Here is an 18,118-nt window from a genome sequence, read left to right as displayed (position 1 = left end):
AATATAGTGATTCACAATTTTTAAAGGTTATACTCCATTTATAGTTATTAAAATATTGGCTATATCCCCTGTGTTGTACAATATATTCTTCTAGCTTATTTTATGCATAATAGTTTGTATCTCTTAATCCCCTACCACTATATTGCCCCTCCCGCCTTCCTTCTCCCAACTGGTGACTGCTGGTTTGTTCTGTATATCTGTGAGTTTGTTTCCTTTTTGTTATATTCATTAGTTTGTTCTATATTTTAGATTCCACATATAAATGATAACATAGAGTATCTTTCTCTTTCTGTTTCACTTAGCATAATACCCTCTAGGTCCATCCATGCTGTTGCAAATGGCAAAATTTCATTCCTTTTTATGTCTGAGTAGTATTCCATTGTATATATACATACCATATCTTTATCCATTCATCTGTTGATGGACACTTAGGTTGCTCCCATACTTTAGCTATTGTAAATAATTCTGTTATGAACATTGGAGTGCATGTATCTTTTTGAATTAGTGGGTTTCTTTTCTTTTTTTTTGGATATATACCCAGGAGTAGAATTGCTGGGTCATATGGTAGTTCTATTTTTAGTTTTTTGAGAAACCTCCATACTGTTTTCCACAATGATTGCACCAATTTACATTCCTAACCAACAGTGTGCAAGGGTTTCCTTTTCTCCACACCCTTGTCAGCATTTGTTATTTGTGTTCTTTTTGATGATAGCCATTCTGACAGGTGTGATACCTCAGTGTGGTTTTAATTTGTATTTCCCTGATGATTAGCAGTGTTGAGCATCTTATTATGTGCCTGTTGGCCATCTACACGTCCTCCTTGGAAAAATGTCTATTGAGGTCTTCTGCCCATTTTAAATCGGGTTGTTTGTATTTTTGATGTTAAGTTGTATGAGCTTTTTATATATTTTGGATTATTAACCCCTTATTGATCATATCATTTGCAAATACTTTTTAGCATTCTGTATGCTGTATTTTCATTTTGTCAGTGGGTTCTTTTGCTGTGCAAGAGTTTAATCAGGTCCCATTTGTTTATTTTTGCTTCTGTTTCCTTTTGCTTCAAAAAAATATTGCTGTGATTTATGTCAAAGAGTGTTCTTCCCAAAGGAAACCATAAGTAAAACAAAACAACAACTTACGAAATAGGAGAAAATTTTTGCAGATGAAACCGACAAAGGCTTGATCTCCAGAATATGTAAGCAGCTCATACGACTTAATAAGAAAAAAACAAACAACCCAATCCAAAAAAGGGCAGAAGACCTAAACAAGCAATTCTCCAAGGAAGAAATACAAATGATCAATAGGCACATGAAAAAATGCTCAATATCACTAATTATCAGAGAAATGCAAATCAGAACTACGATGAGGTATCACCTCACACCAGTCAGAATGGCCATCATTCAAAAGTCCACAAATGACAAATGCTGGAGAGGCTGTGGAGAAAGGGAACCCTCTACACTGCTGGTGGGAATGCAGTTTGGTGCAGCCACTGTGGAAAACAGTATGGAGATTCCTCAAAAGACTAGGAATAGACTTACCATATGACCCAGGAATCCCGCTCCTGGGCATATATCCAGAAGGAACCCTACTTCAGGATGACACCTGCACCCCAATGTTCATAGCAGCACTATTAACAATAGCCAAGACGTGGATACAGCCTAAATGTCCATCGACAGATGACTGGATAAAGAAGAGGTGGTATATTTATACAATGGAATACTATTCAGCCATAAAAACCGACAACATAATGCCATTTGCAGCAACATGGATATCCCTGGAGAATGTCATTCTAAGTGAAGTAAGCCAGAAAGAGAAAGAAAAATACCATATGAGATCGCTCATACGTGGAATCTAAAACAAAACAAAACAACACATAAATACAAAACAGAAACAGACTCATAGACATAGAATACAAACTTGTGGTTGCCATGGGGATGGGGGTGGGAAGGGATAGACTGGGATTTCAAAATGTAGAATAAATAAACAAGATTATACTGTATAGCCCAGGGAAATATATACAAGATCTTGTGATAGCTCACAGCAAAAAAAAATATGACTATACATATATGTATGTTCATGTATAACTGAAAAACTGTGCTGAACACTGGAATTTGACACAACATTGTAAAATGACTATAACTCAATAAAAAATGTTTAAAAAAAGAGTGTTCTGCCTATATTTTCCTCTAGGAGTTTTATAGTATCTGGTCTTACATTTAGGTTTTTAATCCATTTTGAGTTTATTTTTGTATATGGTATTAGAGAATGTTCTAATTTCACTCTTTTACATGTAGCTGTTAAGTTTTCCCAGCACCACTTATTGAAGAGACTGTGTTTTCTCTGTTGTATATTCTTGCCCGCTTTGTTGTAGATTAATTGATCATAAGTGTGTGGGTTTTATCCTGGGCTCTCTATTCTGTTGCATTGATCTATGTGTCTGTTTTTGTGCCAGTACCATACTGTTTTGATGTCTATAGCTTTGTAGGACAGACTGAAGTCAGGTAGCATGATTCTTGAGCTTTGTTCTTCTTTTTCAAGCCTGTTTGGCTATTTCGGGTCTTTTGTGTTCCCATACAAATTTTAAACTTATTTGTCCTAGTTCTGTGAAAAATGTCATTGGTATTTTGATAGGGATTGCATTGAATCTGTAGATTACTTTGGGTAGTATGATTATTTTAACAATATTAATTCTTCCAATCTAAGAACGTGGTATATCTTTCCATCTGTTTGTTTCATCTTCATTTTATTTCATCAGTGTCTTGTTGTTTTCTGAGTACAGGTCTTTTACCTCTTTAGGTAGGTTTATTGCTGAGACCTATGTGCTTTAATTGTCCACAGTTTGGTGAAATAAGTTGGACCAAGTTGAGAAGGCCCAAATATATGTCTTTGAAAAATATTTTGATATTTTCCTAAAGGCAATGGAGTGGTTGAAGGTTTTTGGGAAGAGTTAAGGTGGCACCAAATGAAAAGTAACCTGGCAGTAGTGCTTAGGGTGGATTGAAAAAGTGAAAAGAATGGAGGCATAATGTAAGCATAAAGTGACTAGAGCCTGGAGTATAGTAGTAGCAATGAGAATGGGAAGAAAGGAGGCAGATAAAGGAAGCAAGCATTTGTGCTCAATGAGAAGGACTGAATCACTCAGTCTTTGAAGGCAGGAAAAAGTGGATAATAATTTCACAAACATTTACATTTTGGAGGGGGAATGTAGCAAAAAGTAGTGGAAACAGAAAAGTTGGATGACATGCCAGAGATGAGGAGGACTAGAACAGTGAGTCATATATGAGAAGAAAAGAAAATTTCAGGGAAAAGGGTATGATTAGCAGTGGCTAGTGCTTCAGAAAATGAGATTGGAGAAAAGGCTATTGGACCTAGCATTTAGGAAGATGACAGAGATCCTAGAAAGCAGTTTTAGTAGCAAGGTAAAAGTGGAAGACAAATGGTAGGAGTTTAATGGCTGGGTGGATGATGAGGCAATGAAAGAAGTTAGTATAGTGGGAGGGTCTGTAGGTCAGAAGTATTTTCATAATAATTCTAAGACATTATTGCTTTTTTTAAAACTGTGTTGGTATTTATACTTGTGGTGCAAAAAGAATGGTGGGAAAAACTGCTGACCCTTTAACAGGAATCAAAACAGTGGTATACCGTTTATTTGTAGTCATTGTATTCTTCACTGCTACACACTTGGAGCTAAAAGAATGTTGGTTTTACTTAAAAATGCACTTGGTGAAACAATGAAACTGATTAATTTTTTATTAAATCTTGACCTTTGAGTACCTGGTGTTTTAATATTCTATGTAATGAAAAGGGAAGTACCCATAGAGTACTTCTGCTGTATATCGAAGTGTGATGATTGTCTTGAGGAAAGGCCCTGATGTGATTGGTTTGTGAGCTGAATTAGCTACTTCTGTTTTCACAGAACATCATTTTTACTGGAAAGAATGACTCATAGATAAATTTTGTTAATTTGGACTTGGGTATTTAGCAGACATTTTCATAAAAATGAATGAAGTGAGAATGTAACTTCTAGGAAAGCAACTGACAATATTTGTTGCCAGGGATAAAATTTAAATGTTTAAGTAAAAATTAGAATCTTAGAAAAATTGTACCTCCACCATGAGCTTGACAGCTTCTGGATACTTAGACTTTTCTGATCAAATTACTGGTGATATTAACTAATGTGGTAAAAAAACTTTTATTTGAAATAATTATAGATTCATAGGAAGTTGCAAAAATAGTAGAGAGTTCTAGCGTGCGTTTCACCTAATTTTCCTCCTGGGTAACATCTTGCATAAATATAGTACATAGTACATTATAAAACCAGGAAGTTGGTGTTGGTACAATCCATAAACCTTATTCATATTTTACAGGTTTTACATGAACTTGTGTGTGTCTACTATTCTATACAGTTTTATCACATGGGTAGATTTGGGTAACCACTATCACCACCCAGAAAAGTTCTACCACCACAAAGGTCCCTTGTGCTTCCCTTTGTGGTCATACTCATTCCCCTATCCCCAGTCCCAGGCAACCAATAACCTATTCTCTACCTCTATAATTTTGTCATTTGGGAGTGGTAGATAAATGGAATCATATAATATGTAACTTTTTGATAATTGCTTTTTCCACTTAGCCTAATTCCTTTGACATCCATCCGAGTTTTGTGTATCAATAGTTTGTTCTTTATTTGCAAGTAGTATTCTGTGATATGGGTGTACCACAGTTTGTTTAGCCATTCACTATTGAAGGAATTTGAGTTGTTTCCAATTTTTGGCTGTTGCAAATAAAGTTGGCATGAATAGTTGTGTATAAGTTTTTGTGTGGACGTAAAATTTTATTTCTATCAGATAAATACCCAGGAGTGCAATTGCTGGGTCAAATGGTTAGTGTATGTTTAGTGTTTATTTAAAAGAAACTGCAAAACTGTTTTCTAGGGTGGCTGTGTCATTTTAATTTCCACCAGCAATATATTAGAGATCCCATTCTCTGCATCCTTGCCAGCGTTTAGTATTGTGACTAATTTATTTTAGCTGTTCTAGTAGATGTGTAGTGATATCTCATTGGTTTTAATTTGCTATGGCTATGATGTTGAACTTTTTTTCATGTACTTATTTGCCATTTGTATATTCTGTTAAGTGAAGTGTCTGTTCATGTCTCTTGGCCATTTTCTATTTGGATTGTTTGATTTTTTTTAATGTTGAATTTTGAGAATTATATATTCTAGATTTGAGTCCTTTGTCAAAAATGTTTTGCAGGTATTTTCTCCTAATCTATAGCTTGTCTGTTCATCCTTTTAATAGAGTCAGAGAGCAAAAGTAATTTCAATGAAGTCCAATTTTTTTTCTATTGTAGATTATGCTTTTGGTGTCATGTCTCAAAACTCTTCAGCAAGCCTTAATCTGAAAGATTTTCTCTTAAAAGTTTTATGGATTTACCTTTTACATTTAAATCTGTGATTGATTTTGAGTTATTTTTTGTGTAAGGTGTGAGGTTCCTTCTTTGTTTATGAATATCCAGTTGCTCTAGCACCTTTAGTTGGAAAGACTATCCCTCTACCATTGAATTGCTTTCACACATTTGTCAAATATCAGTTGGCTATACTTATGTGAGTAGATCTATTTTTGGAGTCTCTGTGCTTTCCTTTTTTTTTTAAATTAAAAAAATTTTTTTTGTGGGAGAGTAATTAGGTTTATGTATTTATTATAATGGAGGTACTGGGGATTGAACCCAGGACCTCCTGCATGCTAAGCACTCACTCTACCACTGAGCTATACCTCTCCCCCCCATGCTTTCCTTTTGATCTATGGGTCTGTCCTTTTAGTACCACACTGTCTTGATTACTGTAGCTATAAAGTCTTGAAATTGGGTAGAGTGATTCTCTCCATTTTATTATTGTTTCAGAATTGTTTTAGCTATTCTAATCCTTTTGACTTTACATATAAATTTTAGAATAATATTGTCTACATTTACAAGAAATTTTAGCTGGAATTTTTATTGGAATTGTGTTCAGCCTAGGTATCAATTTGAGGAGGATTGACGTCTATTCTTTTCATTTGTTGTTTGTGCTTAGTTGTCATATTTGAGAAACCATTGCCTAACCCAAGATCATGAAGATTTACTCCTATATTTTAATGTAAGAATTTAATAGCTTTTAGCTTTTACATTTGTGCCTTTGATCCACTTTGAGTCAGTTTTTCATATGGCATGAGGTAGGTATCCAACTTCATTGTTTTGCATTGGATATCCAGTCCTAGCACCAATTTTTAAAAAAGAATTTTTTACTCATTGAATTGTTTTTGCACCCTTATCAAAAACCAGTTGGCCCTAAATATAAAGATTTATTTCTGGACTCTTAGTTTTATTAAATTAATTTATATGTGTATTCTTATGTCAATACCATACTCTGGACTACTGTAGCTTTGTAGTAATTTTTGAAATAGGAAAGTGTGAGCCCTGTGACTTTGTTTTTCTTTTTCAAAATGATTTTTCCTATTTTGAGTCCCTTAAATTTTTATGAGTCTTAGGATCAGTGTCTCAGTGTCTGCAAAAAAGCCAACTAGAATTTTGATGGGAATTGCACTGAATCTGTAGTTCAATTTGGGGAGCATTGCCATCTTAAAGATTATTAAGTCTTCTGATCTATGAACATGGGATATCTTTCCATTTATTTGGAACTTCTTTAACTTCTTCAACAATGTTGTATAATTTTAGTGTATAAGTCTTGCAGTTCTTTTGCTGAATTTTTTTCCTAATTTGTAATTTTTTGTTGTCAATTTAAATGGAATTGATTTCTTAATTTCATTTTTCGTTTACTCATTTTTAGTGAATAGAAATACAATAGATTTTTGTGTGTTGTACTCTGTAACCTGGCTGAACTTGTTTATTAGTTCTAATAGTTTTTGTGTGTGTGTGTGTGTGTGTGTGTGTGTGTGTATTTCTAGGGATATTCTACATACAGGATCATGCCATTTGAGAATAGAGATAATTTTCTTTAGGAATTATACTTAGGAATAAATTTAACAAAAGAAGTGAAATACTGGTACACTGAAAACTATAAAATATTGTTGAAAGAAATTAAGAAAATCAGAATAAATGGAAAGATATTCTACATTCATAGATTGAAAGACTTAATGTTGTTAAGATGGCAATATTACCTGAAATTGATCTACACATTCAGTTTAATCCCTATCAAAATTCCAGCTTCCTTGTTTTTTGCAGATATTAATAAGCTGATCCTAAAATTCATATCAGCATTCATAAGACCCAAAATAGGCAAAAGGATCTTGAAAAAGAACAAAGTTGGAAGACTCACATTTCTTAATTTCAAAACTTACTACAAAATTGTAGTATCAAGACAGTGTGCTGCTGGCATGAAGACAAACATAGATCAATTGAAAAGAATTGAGAGTCCAGAAAAATACCCCATATTTATGGTCAAATGCCTAAAAGTAAGAACTAAGAATATAAAACTCTTAGAAGAAAACATAATCCAAGGTTACAAAGATTTATACCTATATGCCCATTTTTAAATAGGCCTTATCAGCTAAATTCTCAAATGACTACAACAAGCCTCTTCTACAAGTGTCTAAGTAACGTATGATAGATGTTTTCATTCACTTGAGTGTCAGTCATAGAATAGTAGAGCTGAAAGGAATCTTAGAGATAATCTAGTACAATATCATTTTATAGATGAGGAAGCTAAAGCCACAAGAGCATAAGGTTCAGGGTTATAGTAATAAATAATAAGAGTAGCTCTTCTAGCTCTAAGATGGAATTGCACTAAACTGCCTTTTATAGCACATGTTCACACCAGTTCAGACAATAAGGTTATTGTGAGCCTGTTTTAAGACTTTAAGACAAAAGACTGCTGTTTAACATAAAAATTCTTTTAGTGTGGAGATAAGTATGAGAGCTGTTCAAGCTGGGGAAGCATCTATCAGACATGGCATTATATCATAATATAATAAGATTGTACACCAGTTTGGGCATTTCCAGAAAAACTAAATGACTCCCAGTCATTTGGTGTCAACTCTGTGTTACCCAAGATTCTCTGTATTTTGAGCTGGCTATTATGTTTAGCTGGACCAGCTAGTGTTGCTAAGAAAATTAGAAAACAAATTAAGACTTTTTGATGCCAGTTAAAATATATTAAAATTGATTTATATATAAATAGCTTGTTATTTCACTTTAAACAATTGTTGACATATTTTTTTTGCTTTCCCAGGCAATTGCTCAAGAGGATTTTCAAAGAGCATCTACATGTGTACTGCGCTGTAAAGATATGTTGATGAGAGTCCCCAGAATGGTGAGTGAAATCTCTGCATTTATTCTCCAAGAGTTTGAAAATATGCTATATCAAGTTCTAGGAAGAATCATTACTACTTCATGTCCTCCTTTAGAGATTATATTTGAGATCAGTTCTACTTACTTACTGAGTCTTGAAATACTTTACTTCCTTTGTTTTTTTATTAGAAAAGTTGTTTAAAAAAGTGATATGGGTTGTTTCTTAACATTTCCTTCCTTTCCCTTTTACCGTCAAACCATTTTGATAATATTTCCCCTATATTTCATGCTATGTGATGAAAGAAAGAAAAAATGAGTTTATTTCCCTGCCGACAAAGTCGACAGCAGTTAATCATATCATTGCCATAGTAATTTTCTATATTGGAATTTGGAGGTATGAATGATTTGATAGGATAAATAAAGCCAATTTCCCAGACTGGATCTCATCAGGATTCCAGAGTAGATGATTTTTAATTTTTCCCCTTTACCTCCCTTTTCATTCTTTCTTCCCTGTTTCAGTGCCTATGCCTACTTCAGCCTTTATATCACAGGGAATTGATAACAAAGATACATTTGGATGTTATGGAGAATGTTCCCAGGACTCCATCAATTGTATCTACTTGTGAGATTGGTCTTACTTTTCTAATTCTGTGTTGTAATGTAGAACTCAATTTGGTAAATATTTGTATATTGTCAGTATTCCAGTATTATGTGAGGTACTCTTCTAGGCTTTAAAAAAATTTAAAGCAATTTTATATTTACAGAAATGTTGTAAGAGTAGTACAAAGAACTTCTGTATATTCTTTGCCCAGAGATCCCATTCAAGTTCCCTAATTCTGTTCTTTACAAAGAATGAATTCAATCTAGGATTTCACGTAGTATCTAGTCTCTTTCTCTGGAATACTTCCTCACTCTTACCTTGAATTTCATGACTTTGACAGTTTTATAGATTACAGAACAGTCACCGTGGTAGAATGTGGCTTAATTTGTTTTTTAAAAGTTGAAAAAATTTTATTCAGATATAATTGACATATAACATAATGTAAGTTTGAGGTGTATGACATGTTGATTTGATACATTTACATATTACAATATTATTACTGTAGTAGCATTAGAAAACACCTTTATTATGTCACATAATTATCATTTTTTGTGTTGAGAACAGTTAAGACCTAGTCTTTTAGCAGTTTTAAAATTTATAATACAGTATTGTTGACCGTAATAATGCTGTTGTACATTAGATCTCCAGAATTTATCTATTAGTTGCAAGTTTTTTACCCTTAAACAACATCTCCCCAATTTCCCCACCCTAACCAAATTAGGGTTTGTTCCGAGTTTTCTCATGATTAGACAAGGTTATGAAATTGGGGCCAGAAAAATCACAGAAGTGATTCTATGCTTTCCTCATGGCTTCCTATTGGGTGGCATACAGAATCAATTTATTCTACTGTTGGTGGTGCTAACTTTGATTAAAATTGTGTCTTCCATGTTTCTCCATTGTAAATTTATGTTTTTCCCTTTGTTATTCATAAGTGTTTTGTGGGGTGATGCTTTGGGACTATGTAAAATCCAGTTTCTCATCCCACTTTCACCATCCAATTGAGATTTCTTGCCTAAATTAGTGCTATTATGGTTGACAACTGGCTATTTTTCTAATTCTGTCCTTCTGTATTTACTAGCTGGCATTCTACTGTAATAAATTTTTTATTGTGGTAAAAATAAATATCATAACATTTGCCATTTTAACCATTTTAAAATGTAAAATTCAGTGGCATTAAGTACACTCAGTGTTCAACCATCACCACTATCAATTTTCAAAATCTTTTTGTCACTCTAAATAGAAACTCTGTACCCATTACACAATAACTCCTCATTACCACCTCCCCACAGCACCTGGTAACCTCTAATCTACTTTTTGTCCCTATGAATTTGCTTGCTCTAGATATTTCAGGTAAGTGGAATCATACAATATTTATCCTTTTTTGTTTGGCTTATTTCATTTAGCATTAATATTTTCAAGGCTTATCCGTGTTGTAGCATGTATCAGAGCTATATTTCTTTCTATGGCTGAATAATATTTCATTGTATGTATATACCATATACCACATTTTGTTTACCCATTCGTCAATTGATGGGTACTTGAGTTATTTCCACCTTTTGGTTATTGTAAACAATGCTACTGTGAACATTGATGAACAAGTATCTGTTTGAATCCCTGTTTTTAATTCTTTTAGGTATATATCTAGGACTAGAATTGGTTGGTAATATGGTAATTTTATTTTTAACTTTCTGAAGAACCACCAAGCTGCTTTCCATAGTGGCTGCACCATTTTACATTTGCATCAGCAATAAATGAAAATTCTAATTTCTCCATATTTTCACCAACACTTGTTATTTTCTGGGCTTTAAAAAAATTATTATTATCGTAGTAGGTGTGAAGTGGTTTCTCATTGTGCCTTTGATTTACATTTCCCTAATAACTAATGACATTGAGCATCTTTTCATATGCTTATTTTCTATTTGCATATGTTTTTTTGAGAAATGTCTATTCAAATCCTTTGCCTCTTTATTTAAACGAGGTTGTTTTTCTTTTGGTTATTGATTTGGAAAAGTTCTTTATATAGTCTGGATATTAAATCTTTATATGATTTGCAAATATTTTTGCCCATTCTGCCATTCTGTGAGTTTTCTTTTTACTCTCTTGATAGTGTCCTTTGATGCACAGAAATTTTTCATTTTGATGAAGTCCCATTTATCTGTTTTTTTCATTGCCTATGCTTTTGGTGTCATGTTTAAGAAACTATGGCCAAATCCAAGGTCATGAAGATTTTCCATTATTGTAGCTTTGTTTTACTGTACATTTGAAATAGGGAACTGTGAGACCTCCAACTTTGTTCTTCTTTTCCAAGATTAATTTGGCTCTTCTTGGTCCCTTGGGAATCTATATGAATTTTAGGATGGGTATTTTTCATTTCCTCAAAAAAGGCTGTTGGGATTTTGATAGGTATGACATTGAATCTATATATCTCTTTGGGTAGTGTTGTCATTTTAACAATACTGTCTTCCAATCCATGAACATGGGATGACTTCTCATTTATTTAAGTCTTTAATTTCTTTAAGCAGTGTTTTATAGTTTTTAGTATACAAGTCTATACCTCATTGATTAGGTTTATTCCTAAGTATTTTATTCTTTTTGATGATATTGTAAATGGAATTGTTTTCTTAATTTCCTTAGTTGATTGTTCATTTCATAGTGTATAGAAATGCAACTGAATTTTGTGTATTGGTTTTGTAACCTGTAACTTTGCTGAATTCACTTATTAGCTCTACATTTTTTTTAAGGTTCTTTAGGATTCTCTACATATAAGATCATGTCACCTGTGAATAGAGATAGTTTTACTTCTTCCTTTCCAATGTGGATGCCTTTTATTTCTTTTTCTTGTTTAATTACTCTGACTAGAACTTCCAGTACTGTGCTGAATAGAGGTGATGAAAACTGGCATTCATGTCTTGTTCTTGATTTTAGAGGGTAAGCTTTCAGTCTTTCAACATTAAGTATGATGTCAACTATGGGTTTTTCATATACAGCTTTTTTATCATGTTGAGGAAGTTACCTTCTATTTCTAGTTTGAGTGTTTTTATTGTGAAATGTTGGATTTTGTAAAATGCTTTTTATAGTCAGTTGATATTTTCATGTGTTTTTTGTATAATTTTTGATACAACATATTATTTTATTTTTTGAGAGAAGATTGCATTCATCATGAAGCTTTACTGCTTAATACTTCAGTGTATATTTCTTAAGTATAGAATATTCTCTCCTTTATAAATATGGTACAGTGATCAAATTAAAGGAATTTAACATCCACAAGTTCTTTAATTTACAATCCATATTCTAATTTTGTTAATTGTACTTTATAGCATTTGCTTTTCCCCTCCAGTCCAGGATCCAGTTCAGGATTATGCTTTGCATTTAGTTATCCTGTCTATTTAGTATCCTTAGTAATCTGCCTTTTTCTTTCATGAAATTGGCATTTTCAAAACAGCTTTATTGAGATATAGTAAATCACATGCATTTAAATTGTACAGTTTGACAAGTTTTGGCATATATATGCACCCATGAAACCATCATCACAATCAAGATTATGAACTTTTTTCACAGTCAAGTTGTAACAATTCTAATAAAACTGAAAAATGAAAAAATTATGAATCTTTCCAGAACCCCCCAAAATTTCCTTTTGTTTTTCCTTTTCCTCATTGTCTGCCCCCTCCATACACAGGCAACACTCACTAGTCTTGTGACTTCATAAAGTTATTTGCATTTTCTTGAATTTTTATGTAAATAGAATCATATCTTATATACTTTTAAAAAACTCTGGCTTCTTTTACTCAGTATACTGATTTTGAGATTCATCCATGTGTTTTTTCATATTAATAGTTCTTTTTTTATTGCAGAGTAAGATTCCATTATATGGATATATCGCAATTTGTTTATCCATTCACCCCTTGATGGATAATTCAGATTACTTCCAATTTTTAGCTGTTTTTTAATCTAATACAAATAAAACTGCTCTAAATATTCATGTACAAATTTTTGTGTGGATCTGTTTTTATTTCTCTTGGGTACTCTAGAATAGAATGACTAAGTCGTGTGTTAGATGTATGTTTAATATTGTAAGAAACTACTACAGTGTTTTCCAAAGAGATTGAACCATTTTATACTCCCACCAGCAGCATATGGCAGTGCCGGTTGCTTTGCATCCTTGCCAACACTTGGTATGGTCATTCCTTTTAATTTTAGCCATAAGAGTTGGGATATAGTGGTATCATTATCCTCTTGTAAGAATTGCATTGTTTTTCTATTTGCTTTCATGATTATTCTTTTGTCTTTGGTTTTTAGCAGTTTGATTATGATGTGTCTGGACATGATTTTTTTGGACTTATCCTCCTAGGGATTTGCTGAGCTTCATTTTTTAAAAACAACTTTATTGAGGTATGATTGACAAATCAAAAACTGTACATAATTAATATATACAATTTGGTGAGCTTAGAGATAAGTATACACCTGAGAATCCACCACAATCTGTGCCATAAACATATTCATCACTTCCAAAAGTTTCTTACCACCCTCTTTACATATTATTATTTTTATAAGAACACAACATAAGATATACACATTCAGAAAAATTTTAAGTATACAATACAGTATTGTTAATTACAGGTAATATGCCATTGGGTGCTCTAGGACTTACTTATCTTGCATAACTGAAACTTTGTACTTTTTGACTAATACCTCCCCCTTTTCTCCTTCTTCTGTCTCTGGAAACCACCATTTTACTTTGTGTCTGTGAGTTGAACTATTTTAGATTACTCCTACAATTTGGATCATGTAATATTTGTCCTTTTTCATCTGATTTTTTTTGTGTAGCATGATGTCCTCCAGGTTCATCCATGTTGTCACAAACGGCAGTTTTTCCTTCCTTTTTATGGCTGAATGATATTCCACTATATGCATATACCTTATTTTATTTATCCATTCTTCCATCAATGGATAATTAAGTTGCTTCTGTGTCTTAGCCATTGTGAATAATGCTGCAGTGAACGTGAGAGTGCAAATATTAATTTGAGATTACGATTTCAGTTCCTTTGGCTATATATCCAGAAGTAGAATTGCTGGATCATATGGTCATTATGTTTTTAATTTTTTTGAAGATCCCACAGTATTTTCTGTAAAGACTGTACCAATTTACATTACATTACAAGGATTCCCTTTTCTCCACATCCTTGGTAGCATTTGTTATCTCTTATCTTTTTCATAGTAGCCATTCTAACAGATGTGAGGTAATATCTCACTGTAATTGTGATTAGCATTTTCCTGATGATTAGTAATGTTGAGTACCTTTTCACGTACCTATTGGCCTAAGTGTCTGAAATACCAATGATTTGAAATTTAGGGGTTTTGTTTATAGTCCTATAGATACTTGATGCTCTGTTCTTTTATTCTCAATCTTCTTTCCTCTCTTTTATTCAGGCTGGATATTTTATACTGATCTATTCTCAAGTTTACTGTCTCTTTCCTTTTTCATTTCCATTCTGCTCTAGAGTCCATCCAGTGAGGTGTTGTGTTTTTTTTTTAATTTTACTTACTGTACTTTTCAGTTCAGACATTTCCATTTTGTTCTTTTTATCTTCTATTATAGTGATTAGCAAATTTAGCAAACTTTCTGTAAAGGACAAGATACATTTTTGATTTCATGGATCACATACAGCCTATGTTGCATAATCTTTTTTTTCCCCAACAATCCTTCAAAAATGTAAAAACAATTTTTAGCTCACAGTCTGTGTTGGCCTGCAGGTTATAGTTTGCTGATCTCAATATGTTTCTTTGCTGAGACTTTCTATTTTTCTGTTTGTTTTGAAAGAGTTCATAATTGCATGTTAAAACACTTTTATAATGGCTGCTTTAAAGTCCTTATTAAGCAACTTCAAATTCTGTCATCTTATTGTCAACTTCTGTTGTTTGTCTTTTTTCATGTAATTGAGATTTTTAAGGGTCTTCATAGATTAATTTTTTATTGTGTCTAGACATTTTTAGTATTATGTTAGGAGCCTCTGGGTCTTATTTAAATTTTATGGAAATGTTGATATTTTTATTTTAGCTGGCAATCAACATGGTTAAATTCATATCATAGTTTTCAAATTGTCTTCTGGAGGCTGTGGTTCCAATATCAGTTTAGTTTTCAAAGTCTTTGCAGTGCTATTCAGATTTGTCCTGCATATGTAACACTCATTGGTCAGTCTGGTACCTGGTGGATGTCTAAGTCTTTGTCATGCTAATTAGGATCAGATCCATGCTTGCTAAAGTTGTGAGACGAACCCAGGTTTATAAACAACTTGATGGTGTTGCTTTTCTGGACTCCTTTCTCCATCATCTTTCTAGTAGTTTCTGGTTCCCTTGAGCTACCCTTTTCAGTTCTCCAGACAGTAATTGTCCATTTCTACAGTTGAACTGCATCTGGGGCAAACTAATGGGAAGGCAGAGACAGAAAAAAGCAATGGGGATTTTCCCCATTCTCTCAGACTGCAGCCCCCTGAATGGAGAGAAAGGTTTCCCTCCTCAAGGTTTCAATTCTTGTGGTTTCCCCTAGCTGCAGTGCTGTTGACACCATGGAGTTGCCTAGGGACTGAGTCACAAGAGAACGGAGGAAAGAAAAAATAAAAACCAAAACAGAATTTCTGCATTCTCTTTGAGTAACTCAAGCCAGAACTAGAGATGCTTTCTCAGTCTAAAGCACAATGCTCACTGTTTAGTTTCTGGCTGTGCATTAATTTAAGCAAGGAAATACCAGAGGAAAAAAATGATAATTTCACTACCAGCTTGATGTTACTTTGAATTCTAGTATTCTTCCCCTATCTGCCTTCTGCTCTTTTCAGAGACCTCGAATAGCTCCATGCAGTCAGTTCAGGTTTTATAGTTAACATTCAGTGGGAGAGAAAGGGTGGCATGTACTTATTACATCTTACCCAGAACTGGAACTCTATTTATTTTGATGCTCAACTTTTCCCAGATTTGTCCACTTGAAATTCCTTTAAGCTGACTTCTGTGTCTTTTTAACATATTGCCATCACTTGTGAACACTTCTTTCCTTTCTGGCCCCAGTAAAATGTCCCAGGTTCACCCTGTACTCTCCTGCACAAGCTATGGAATTAGCTCTTTTTCTCTTAGGAGTCTTGATTCCTATCATTGGAAAATGTTCTTCAGAAGCTGTAATCTGGGTACTAGGTATGCTTACTGCTTTTGGGGTGTCACTGCTCTCAGACTCTCTGAGTAAACACAGCCTATACACACACACACACACTCTTACACATTTGTTTATATACATATATTTATATATAATGTATTTATAATATATACATATATGTTCACATTAATTTCCATCCATTTTTATCTCTATCTATCTAATCGACTGAAAACCATGATACCTTCAATTCCAGTCTAACACTAAAGTATTCATCTTAGTGTTTTTCCTTTCCCTTTCCATATTTCTAATTCTCTTCTCCTGTAGTGAGGAACATGGCTTCTATTATCCTTAATATATTTGCTTATTTAATCAATACCCTTGCATGTAACCAATCTTCCATCTCCTCTGCCACCTTCTCCCCTCCCTGTTTATTTTCTGATTCTTTATTCTGGGCCTGTTTCTTAGCTGCACACCCTCCTGACCCTGCTGCAACTCCTTATGCTTGGCCATTACTCCATGTAGATGCTGTGTTACCCTACTTGGGCTCTGACTCCCTATGCTCATCCCCTAGGTGGATGAACAATACATTCTTGGATAGTACTAGAATTGTATGTAGGAAACAACTCAATCCTCATAGTCTCTGTACCACTGGAAAATTATAGAACTATACAAATAAATTTCTAAAATCCCTGTAATTCAAGTGGCTACTGTTACAGAGATAAGAAAGTACACAAACACTGGATACTAGGCATGGCTGACTTGATGTCAAGATGTCTCTAGTGCTTAGAGAAGGATTTTATGAAATTCTAAAAAACCAAAACCCAAAACACCTACTCTAAAGCAAGTTAAACTTAATTAGCTTCTATTTTAAAGTAAATGGTGGGGGCAGAGGGTATAGCTCAGTGGTAGAATGCATGCTTATAAGCATACACAAGGTCCTGGCTTTAATCCCCAGTACCGCCATTAAAAAATGTAAAAAACAAACAAGTAAATAAATAAGCCTAATCAACCCCCCCCAAAAAAACCTTAAAAAATAAAGTAAATGCATGCCATACAACACTTGTAGGAGTGTGACGGAAGTATTGTGGAATCAAATAATGAAATGATTGGAAACAATTGGTTTGGTGTCAAGCTTCTATAGGTGCATAGTGAAACACCAACTAACTGGAATATTTGGGACATGATGATATGTTGTTTAACTGAACTTTGTTTTGTAGAGTTAGAAAATTCTACGAATTTAAGCATTTTTAAATAAATGTATATTCTAACCTATCTTGGTAAGTAGAACATAGAGATACTTTCTTTGATATTTGAGACCCTTGTAATTACTCAAAACAAGGTTCATTATGTACAGCATTATAGAAGAAGCTACTTACTAGGGTGAAAATTATTGTCCTCATCTGTAAAATGAGTGCATGACAACAAGGTTTCAGATGTCCCTTCAATTAAAAAATTCCTACGTTTCACTTCTTGATTTAGAGAAGCCCTGGGACAGAGTCCAGAGTGTATGTATCTAGGTGTACATTGTTTTGTAGCAAAAATCTCTCTTACCAGATAGTTTACTTATTTCTTTAACTACTTATCCTCAAAATTTGAAACTTTAATCAGAATTTTATTTTTATTAGTTCATTTGTGTGTTTGGCTTGCTTTTATCTTTCATTTCTATTTTTAGCTTGCTCTAGAATTTATTTTCAGCGTAGAGTTTTACTTCATTGTGAAACTTTCATTTATATAAGGAACATGGCCAATGGGTCTCAAACCCTTTGAAGAAATTAACTCAAGATTCAGCTAGATTTCGTTCCTGCTCTGTAGGGGCACAAAACTTCTAAATGAAGTCTAGGCTGCCTGGACTTTATTACCATGATTTTATTATCTTTTTTTTTTAAGCTCCTTCCTTTGAAAAACATAAGGTATATTTTTTTCTTAAATAGACTTTATTTTTTTAGAGCAGTTTCAGGTTTACAGCAGAATTGAGCAGAAAATACAGAGTTCCCACATAGCCCTCCCCACCCACACATATATACTCCCCTATTCCCTACATCCCACATCAGTGTGGCATATTTGGTAAAATCGATGAACCAACATGGGCACATTACTAT

The 18,118-nt window shown here is 33.5% G+C and overlaps 1 protein-coding gene across 1 annotated transcript in view; it reads left to right on the top strand.

The window, feature by feature from the left end:
- The window catches only part of TEX11 (testis expressed 11), a 296,261-nt gene that overhangs the window by 41,580 nt on the left and 236,563 nt on the right, over positions 1–18,118 (top strand). The window contains exon 8 of the mRNA XM_072956668.1: positions 8,222–8,302. Coding sequence (XP_072812769.1) covers positions 8,222–8,302 — 81 coding nt within the window. The remainder of the gene's footprint in view (positions 1–8,221; positions 8,303–18,118) is intronic.

The sequence above is a fragment of the Vicugna pacos genome, chromosome X (assembly GCF_048564905.1).
Source record: "Vicugna pacos chromosome X, VicPac4, whole genome shotgun sequence".
NCBI classification, from domain to species: Eukaryota; Metazoa; Chordata; class Mammalia; order Artiodactyla; family Camelidae; genus Vicugna; species Vicugna pacos.
This window is presented reverse-complemented; position numbering and strand designations above follow the sequence as displayed.